The following is a 9,995-nucleotide window of genomic DNA, read 5'->3' as shown; positions in this document are numbered from 1 at the left end:
GCTGTTCACTCACCGATTAATCCAAGAAACGTTAGGCAGCCCTCTATTTAAAAGGAAAGGAAGAGAGGCTGAAGCCCTACAGCCCATATGCAAATAAGGGTGGCTAATGGGCCAGAGAAAATATTGGGCCAAACCCAACATTTCTCCACCTTTTGGCCCAACACCGGTTCAACTGGTCAGGAGAGTCACCTACAGCCATCATCATCGCCCCACTTGCAGAAAACACAAAGTTAGTACAAGTAACAATATGTAGCAAACACTAAGTAAGCTACACTAAAAGAACATAAACCGAACACATCAGTCAGAAGTATCAAAATTTAAAATTTTTAGACAAGATATAAATTTTTCAGTTGATAAACACTTAGTTCCCATGTCAGCAGGATTAAATTGAGAAGGAATTTTTTCAAGATAGACTATGCCTTTAGCAACCACATCACGAATGTAGTGGAATCTAACATCAATATGTTTAGTTCTATCATGAAAAACAGGATTCTTACACAGTTGTATACCAGACTGACTATCAGAAAATACTACAACTTCACCTTCAAGAAAACCAATTTCAGAAATAAGACCTTTCAACCAAATAGCTTCTTTTAAAGCTTCAGTGACAGCAACATACTCAGATTCAGTGGTTGAAAGAGCAACTATGTGTTGTAATTGAGATTTCCAGCTAATACAAGCACCACACAATGTAAACACATAAGAAGTTGTTGATTTTCTGTTGTCCCTATCATTTGCATAGTTAGAATCCACATATCCAATCAATTTAACACCAACATCAGATTTTGAAAATTTTAAGCCATACTTCACAGAACCATTCAGGTATCTCAAAAGCCATTTGACAGCTTGCCAATGGTGAACACCAGGATTAGACATATACCGACTCAAACAACTCACAGAATATGCAATATCAGGCCTCGTGCTAACCATTAAATACATGACAGAACCTATAGCATTTGAATATGGCACATTCTTCATGCTTTTAACATCAAAATCAGTTTTAGGGGATTGCTCTTTACTTAGAACAAAATGACCGGCTAAAGGCACATTGACTGGTTTTGCATTTAACATGGAAAATTTACTCAAAACTTTCTTAACATAAGTATCCTGATTCAACAAAATGACAGAACGTTTTCTATCCCTATAAATGTTCATGCCAAGAATACGTTTAGCATCTCCTAAGAATTTCATATCAAATTTAGCACTTAAGCAATTTTTGACATGATCAATAGTTTTCACACAAGAACTAATCAATAGCATATCATCCACATAGATAAGCAAGAAAACAGGAACTTTAGCATTTTGTTTGAAATACAAGCAATGATCATAATTACTTCTAGTAAAATTCATAGAGAGCATGCATTCATCAAACTTTTTGTTCCATTGTCTAGGAGATTGCTTTAATCCATACAAAGATTTCTTTAACAAACAAACATGATCAGGATACTTAGAATCAACAAAACCATCAGGTTGCCTCATACAAATTTTTTCATCAAGTTCACCATGTAAAAAAGCAGTTTTAACATCTAATTGTTTCAACTCCCAATCAAACTGAGCAACAAGGGCAAGCATGATTCTCACAGTAGTAAATTTCACAACAGGAGCAAATATTTCAGTATAGTCTATCCCTTCTTTTTGAGTAAAGCCCTTAGCCACTAACCTAGCTTTAAATCTAACAGATTCACATTCATTCTTGACCTTAAATAACCACTTACAGTCCACAACAGAACAATTATCAGGTCTAGGTACAAGAATCCAAGTGTTGTTAACATGCAGAGAGTTAATTTCTTCATTCATCGCATTTAACCATTGCACAGAATTTTCAGATTTTAAAGCCTCTTCATATGACTTAGGTTCAAGGTTATCAATCGACTCAAACACACTAAATGCATGAGAAGTCATATGAAAATCATCAAAGCGTTGTGGCTGCCTAGTATCTCTTCTAGATCTATCCCTAGCCAATTGATAATCATTCAAATCACTAATATCAGTTTCAGGCACATTTTCAGCAATTTCTTCATGCACATCAGCATCAACTTGACTATCAGAAGCAGTTTCAGAAAGATTTTCAGATAAATCATTCACAACAGGAACATTCTGCACATTTTCAGCATCATGACTTGGACCAAGTAAATACTCCACCTTGTTTGGAGGTGTGGCAGGTTCAGGAATAGGTAAAGGAGCAGATAAACAGGGGAATTCAAACTCATTGAAAACAACATCCCTACTGATTAACACTTTAAAACCAGATTGATCCCTTAACCACAATCTATAACCTTTGACCCCATCAGGATAGCCAAGAAAAACACATTTCACAGACCTTGGTTCAAGTTTGTCATTTTTTTGATGCACAAAAGCAGAACAACCAAAAACTTTCAAGTTTGATAAATTAATTTGAGTACCAGACCACACAGATTCTGGACATTTACCATTCAAAGGCACAGAAGGAGACCTATTTATCAAATAAGCAGCAGTACAAACAGCTTCACCCCAGAACTTTTTTGAAAGACCAGAACTTGCAAGCATACACCTCACCCTTTCAAGTAAAGTTCTATTCATACGCTCAGCGACACCATTTTGCTGAGGTGTATAAGGGACTGTTCTATGTCTTTGAATACCAGATTCAGCACACAAATTATCAAACAATTGATTACAAAATTCAAGACCATTATCAGTTCTTAGAATTTTAATTTTCTTACCTGTTTGATTTTCAATCAAAGTTTTCCAGTTTTTAAACTTTTCAAAAACATCAGATTTGTTTTTCATTAAAAACACCCAAACTTTTCTTGAAAAATCATCAATGACAGATAGAAAATACCGATTTCCACCTTGTGTGGGCACACTCGCAGGACCCCAAACATCAGCATGCAAATACTCAAGTATTTCAGAAGTAACAGATTGTTTGGGAACAGGGGAATTGGAAAACTTCACTCTAGACTGTTTACCAAGAACACATGAATCACAAAATGGCATACAGGACAATTTGTCACTACCAAAATAACCATCTTTGTGCAAAATTTCAAGACCTTTAGAACTCATGTGACCTAATCTTTTATGCCACAAATCAGTTTTGTCACTTAAGACAGCATTCACAGAATTTTGTACACAAGATTCAGATTCAGCATAGCAAACATACAAGTTTTTCTTTTTAGCAGCTTTAAAAATCACCAAAGACCCTTTCATGATTTTCATAACCCCATTTCCCCATCTACCCTGTAAATCATCATCTTCCAATGCAGCACAGGAAATCAAATTATGACATAAATCAGGAACATGCCTCACATTTTTCAAAGTTAACACATAACCAGAATCAAATTTCAAAGAGACATCACCAAGACCAGCAACTTGACACAATTTTTGATTTGCCATTGAAACAGACCCATGCTTCACTTCTTTATAACTAGAAAACAGATTTTTGAATGGAGACATATGGAAAGTGCATGCAGAATCAACTAACCATTCATTTTCACACACAGAATTTGAATGCACAGAATTCACAATAGACACATCACATATCTCAGTCACCATAAAAATATCACCTATGTTTTCACTACAAGAAGCCATATTAGCATGATCATCATGCTGATTTTTAAAATTTTGGTTTTTATTTTGCTTAGGCCTAGAGCAATCTTTAATGTAATGACCAGTTTCACCACAATTGTAGCATTTTCTATTCTTGGGCCTCGACTTAGATCTTGATTTACTCTTACCTTTATTTTTAAAAGAAGATTGGTTTGAAGATTTTTGATTTTGAAATCTGTTTTGAGACCTTCCTCTAACAAACATAACCTCACCAGAATTATTACCACCCTTATTGGTTTTTAAATCTATCTCTTTGCTTTTCAAACCATTCACAACAGTTTCTAAGTTTATGTTATCTCTACCATACTTGATGGCAGATTTAACATCATTGTAAGAATCAGGTATAGCATTTAAAAGAACAATAGGGGTGTAATCATCAATATGTTTATCTCCGGTTTGCTTAATGTCTTGCACTAATTTGGTAAACACATCAAGATTTTCATCAATGTCTTTGTTTAAATCAAGTTTGAACCGGAAAAATTTCTCAAGCAAAAACAATTTACTGGGCAACGAAGTTTCAGTATAAAGTTCTTCTAATTTTTCCCAAAGTTCCTTAGCAGAATTAAGTTTACCAACTTTTCTTAACACAGAGTCAGACAAGTTCAAAATTATAGACGAATAAGCAAACTCATCATTTTCAGCCTTTTTCTCAGCAGTTTCGGTAGCAGAATATGAAAGGTCGATCGCTTTGAAAACCTTTTGTTGTATCAAAATACCTTTCATTTTCTGTTGCCATATTGAAAAATCTGTTTTTCCGTTAAAAGGTTCGAGATTATATCCAGTCATAGCCATTTCCAAAAACACAACAGTTAATCTCAAAAATAGCAAATTTTCACACAGAAAAATTTAAATCACACAAAATCAAAACAAACACAGCGGAAACATATTTTAGCCACGAAAATGGAAACACAACAGTAACCAACAAGCACTTAAATCCTAGGTTTCTACCAGCAGCAAATCCCAGCACATAAATCCGCGGCAAGCGGTTATGCTACTAAATGCAGTAAAAGAGGTTCCAGCCAATATACCAGAGCGAAACTCTAAGTAAGAGTTTCAAATTCAACGAACCGAAGACGACGGTGCGGGGGCAGCAAGGCGCACGGCGGGCAGCGGGGTGCAGGGCGGGCAACGGGCAGCGGGCAGCAACCAATGGCTCTGATACCACTGTTGAGTATAGATCGTCTAGTTCGTGCCTTCCTGCTCCGTAGGAACCTGCAACCAACTAGCAACAAAAATACAGCAGCATGTATATATGATATATGCAATTGAACGAGGCTCAGACAAACTGATACGGCCTCTCCCAAGAACACAGTGAACCACGGCGAAGACCACAAAGGTTTCCCGATCAAAACCCCGATTACTCTACACACAGTAGGAACGACACTGTCTCGCACAAAGAACCAAGGACAATTTCCAATCTCACCCACTCTGGTATATCACTTTAGAAATAGAGAGGAAGAAGAGAAAGAGAAAAGCTTTCATGCACAAAGCAAGGAACACTGGTATGACGCCGAAGAAGAATGAAGCGCACTGTTGTCTCTCAGAAAACTCACGCTTACGCTCCTCACTCAAGTCGGCTGTTCACTCACCGATTAATCCAAGAAACGTTAGGCAGCCCTCTATTTAAAAGGAAAGGAAGAGAGGCTGAAGCCCTACAGCCCATATGCAAATAAGGGTGGCTAATGGGCCAGAGAAAATATTGGGCCAAACCCAACAGATTGCTACCTGGAAAGATTTTCTTGGGGGTGGTTATCATATTTATCTTCTTTGAACAATGATCTTGTATTGTCACTTATTACTACAATGGTCTTATGACTGCTGATGGAATTGGATAGTTTTAAACTGCAAATGCCGGTGTGCCATCTTTAAATGAGTGCATAGTAAATACTTATACAAATATAGTCTCAAAGTTGGAATGAAACGGTTGGAATTTGAAATTATTGTCGTTCCACTACTGGTCATGTTGAAGTGAGTTGAATGTGTGCATCTTCCTGGACTGATGAACATAGTTATTCTCCATCATGCTGCTCATGGGATGAGTATTCTGTACGCTATCGTACAGCATGGATATTGATGGCTGCACCATCATACCAGCATCTGTCGTAGTGGGCAATGGGTAATGATAACCATAAGGAGGAAACCCTTCATTCAGATTTTTCGGCCCAGAAAATCCTCCCGGAACACTTGAATTTGTGAGATTTTCAATACTGGTATCCATGGTACCAACACCATTGATGTTCCCATTAGGACAATCGTCATCCATTTGCATTTTTTCACCGTGATTGCAGATGTTGGGACTATTTATCAAACTCTGCCTTTTGTTCAAGTACACATCTTCTTCAAACCAATTACTCCTTTTCTGTGGCCAAATCTCGGCATGCTTACCAGATTTGACCAATGATTTGATCAATGTTGTAGCATCTACATTTCCTAAAACTGTTACCTTGTGTTCTTCAGCATCTATTATCACTTCGTACACACCTACATGATCAAATGCCAAGTAGGCAACCCCAAGTGAGATTGAAAATATGTTCTGGGACCAAGAAAGATAATTTTACAAAAACAGATGGAACAGATGATAGAAATAAAAAAAAAGTAAGAAATCTAAATCCTGGGGATTCATTGTACCTTCTACTTTGCGAAGTAGTTTTTTCACTTGCTGCATGCAGCCTTGACAGTGGATATGGACCTTCAAAACATTTGTCTGTAAAGTAATGTTTGAAAAACTCAATGATCGTAGAATTTCACCACTTCTTGAAGAAAACAGTGTAAGTTGACGCAAAATTATCAGAACAACAAAATCAACAAAATCAACAAAATAAACAGATGAAATGAAGATATATCATATCGTATTTTGACCTTTATCCATACAAATTCGATGTTTCTTTCTTGATCATGAGACATTTTCCAGTGTGTGACTGGTTACTTTGTGTAAATTGAGAAATGGCATGTAAGTGAATTTTCTTGCCTTCTTTATGCTGTCTCTGCTTTAACTGAGAAGGGGTTAAAGCAGAAGAATATTGCAGAGAATATCTCTGTGAATGAATCTTTGTATATATATCATATAACAAACTCAAGTATAATTAGAGATTATATGTATTCTTGGCACACACACATAAGAGGAACTGGCAACTAAACACACTTGGCGTGGTCTAAAACTATAATGCAAAAAAAAAAAAAAAAAAAATCATTGTAAAAATATATTTGAATAATTACTAATTTTAAATTTTAAATCATTTAAAAGGCTGATATATATTAAATTTATAGTTTAATGATTTTTTTTCGTATACACATTATGTATATTAATAATAAATGGAATGTATACGCATAAAAGTACTTTAAGTAACAGTCAGACACACGCATTATCTATGTATAATATAACATGTGTAGGTATTATGCATGTCTTGTACATATAACATATTATTAAGTTTAAAATACTCGATTTCTTTGTAATATTTTATAAATTTAAGGAATATAAGAATAAAATTCTTCTATTTAATGAAATATCCATTAATTTATTAATCTATAAATTAATTTAACTAGTTGATTAATGTGAAAATGATGGCGAGAAGTTAAAGGAAGTCGGAGAAGGATGTATAATTTAATATATTTAAAAATAAAATGTATATATTCATAAATTTTTTAATAGAAAAAGGCGATTCAACTGGACATTAAAAGGGGGAGGATAAGATAAGTGTGATTAGACCTTCGATTCGTTGCACTAAGTAGCATTTTCATGTGACAAGGATACATAATGTTTTCTACCGTTACGAGAATAAATGATTATGATGACATTCATAAATGTCATCATATTCAATATTTAGTGACATTTAAGTTTTAGTGACACCTCCAACAAATGTTCTCTATTCTGACAAATTTATATGTCAGTTGAAATAATTTATAATGACAACTAAAAATGTCGTGTATGTTATTTATAGTAACAATAACAAATGTGAGAATATTTAGGTTGGATAAATAGAGGAGGAGGGAAAAAAAGATAAAATAAATGTGAGAATAAAAAACATATAAGATTAGTTATCCTGACATTTTTAATTGATGTCATTTTTTATATGGAAGGAGACAATTATTTTCCCTACTCCAATATTTATCCAACCCAAATATTCTCACAATTATTTATAATGACAATTTTTAGTTTTTTAATTATTTTTTACGATATGGGAAAAATAATTGTTTCCCTCCATATAAAAGATGACATCAATTAAAAATGTCATGATAACTAATCTAATATTTTTTTTTATTTTACACATTATTAATTTTTTACAAGTGTCATTATTAAGTATTTGTAACAACATTTAATTAAAAGTGTCTACAAAAAAGTGTCACAATAGCCATTTATTGTTGTAGTGCACGTTTCACAGTTAAGAAGATATATTTCCGATCCTGATCATATTCTTGAAGTTGGACCACTGTTGGTTGAGAACAACCTAAATGAAGAGCTGAAATATGAAGAAATTCCGATTCGAATTGTCGATAACAAAGGCCAAGTACTGAGGCGACGAAATATTCTATATGTCAAAGTACAATGGTCCAATCACATCGAAAGAGAAGCTACTTGGGAGTTGGAAGAAAAGATGCGAGAACAATACCTTTACCTCTTTGAGGATCATGTATAGCCAAGTTTCGAGTACGAAACTTTACACAAGGAGGGAGGGATGTGAGAACCCGAATTTCCAGCATTTCAATAGCAATGCAAAATTTCCAGCAGAAGATAATATTTCAGAAGCTGGTACTTTTCTAGCAGATTAGAATCCAGCAACAGACAACAGATAAAATCCAGCAGCAGAAAAGCGAGATTCCAGCAAACAGTTACTGATTCTGCTTAAACTTGTAACTGAAGCATTAACATGGAATAAAGGCTGTTAATGACATATTATGATCATTAATAGGGAGGCTAACAGTCAGAATTTGGCCTATAAATAACACCTTCAAGTTTCTGAAATTGTTGTTACACAAATCTTGAGTTATCACTTGAAAATTGAGCTAAGAGAGTGTATTTTCGAGCTGTAAAAACCAGTAGCGAGACAAGCAGATTCCAGACTTCAGCAACCGAAATTCTTTAAACAAATTACTGTAAGTGGGCTTATGTATAAATGTCTTGAAAATCGTTTGATAATTCCTGTTTGAATCAAAGTATTTTTATTTGATCTCTGATTTTTGAAGTACTGAAACCTAGTGAACTAATGGTAGGAATATATGTTCTGAACATTACTGATTACTGATTACTGACCTCACCTTTTAGAGGAGAGAACATATAGGGGACTGATATCAGTTTAGTCATGAAATTCACGAACGTGCTCAGTGCTTACTTGTTAAATTTCTGATTATTGAATACTGATTTCTGTTATGAAAATAAGAATTTCCGTATATTATTCGCTTTACTGTTTCTGTCGAAAATGATTTCGAAAACTGGGAGTTATTTATGTCCCTCTTACTGAGTGACAACCATATCACTCACCCACCAAACCCATCTCAGATAAGAACGAGGAAGAGATGTTAGAAGAAGAAGAGCAGAACCAGTTCTGGGGCTGGTGGAGAAGACTGTATATTTTCAGTTCTAGATTATGTTTTTTCGCTGCATTTGTAGAAGCAGTTTGATGTCTGGTTTTACATTTCCGCTGTAAAACTTCATTTGAGTTTGTATCAGACATTGAGATATTTAGTATTTATGAATAAAAATACTGATTTCTGAATTTTGTACTTCTGAGGCTTATTGTTTTCGAATGTAAATTTGAGAACAATGCCGTTATCGACCAACCCCGTCCCAGGGCGTGAGAATCCTGGTGAATAATCAACTAAGAATCCTACGTAATAGCGGGGAAAGCAATGAAATTCTGGCATAATTTACCTGATATTCATCCTGTTCAAGTAGAGGGAAATGATAAACTTCTTGTGACATTATAGCCAATGGAACGTTGTCACTTGGTTCCTAAACCCAATAATTCATGTTCCAATACCTCTTTACTTGAAAACAACCTGCAAGAATTGGATGAAGTTTGCTATCCTCTGAAATGCCAAGTGCAATCATTAAAAACAATATATCTCTCCGAAGCCATAACCACCAAGCTCTCGTCCATTCTTCTCTCTCGCTAATTTCTTGATCACCCCAGGAGGTTAAGCATGGAAAGATTGCAGGGGACAGTTCTGATGGCTCCCCAACAGCAACAATCTCATAGTAAAAGAGCTGTAAACAAGTAAAAGATCATACAAGCACATAATAAGTTATGATTAATATTAATATATTATTATAGTACTTACTACTGTTTAATGCTAGATTACTAGGGAAATGACTTTGCAAAAAATGTGTTAGGTCTCACCAGAAGAAATAAAAGACAACCACCAACAGCACGCTGCTTCCCTTGACGATAATGTGCTACCTCTCAGACTAGCGGAGT

At 35.0% G+C, this 9,995-nt stretch overlaps 1 protein-coding gene across 2 annotated transcripts; it reads right to left on the bottom strand.

Moving 5' to 3' along the window:
- Nucleotides 1-5,439: 5,439 nt before the first annotated feature.
- On the bottom strand, nt 5,440-9,583 carry LOC140804852 (uncharacterized). 2 transcript variants are annotated; one of them, XM_073161003.1, is made up of 3 exons: nt 9,449-9,583; nt 6,211-6,286; nt 5,440-6,063 (listed from the first exon to the last, which is right to left on the bottom strand). In XM_073161003.1, the coding sequence occupies exons 1-3, from the start codon at nt 9,497-9,499 to the stop codon at nt 5,534-5,536; spliced, it is 657 nt and encodes a 218-aa protein (XP_073017104.1). In that variant the 5' UTR covers nt 9,500-9,583; the 3' UTR covers nt 5,440-5,533. The 2 variants fall into 2 exon arrangements, with proteins under 2 accessions (XP_073017104.1, XP_073017105.1); XM_073161004.1 differs by lacking the exon at nt 9,449-9,583 and adding an exon at nt 6,442-6,724.
- Between the last annotated feature and the right edge of the window lie 412 nt (nt 9,584-9,995).

The sequence above is a fragment of the Primulina eburnea genome, chromosome 11 (genome assembly GCF_022965805.1).
Source record: "Primulina eburnea isolate SZY01 chromosome 11, ASM2296580v1, whole genome shotgun sequence".
Lineage (NCBI taxonomy): Eukaryota > Viridiplantae > Streptophyta > Magnoliopsida > Lamiales > Gesneriaceae > Primulina > Primulina eburnea.
This window is presented reverse-complemented; position numbering and strand designations above follow the sequence as displayed.

What these genes read in the sequence shown, in the direction of transcription:
- LOC140804852 (XM_073161003.1), bottom strand. Translation starts at nt 9,499, where the DNA reads ATGTCACAAGAAGTTTATCATTTCCCTCTACTTGAACAGGATGAATAT. An exon ending in TTGAACAGGATGAATATCAG is followed by an intron (nt 6,287 to 9,448) that starts GTAAATTATGCC and finishes ATTACTTTACAG; the next exon opens with ACAAATGTTTTGAAGGTCCA. An exon ending in ACTACTTCGCAAAGTAGAAG is followed by an intron (nt 6,064 to 6,210) that starts GTACAATGAATC and finishes TTGATCATGTAG; the next exon opens with GTGTGTACGAAGTGATAATA.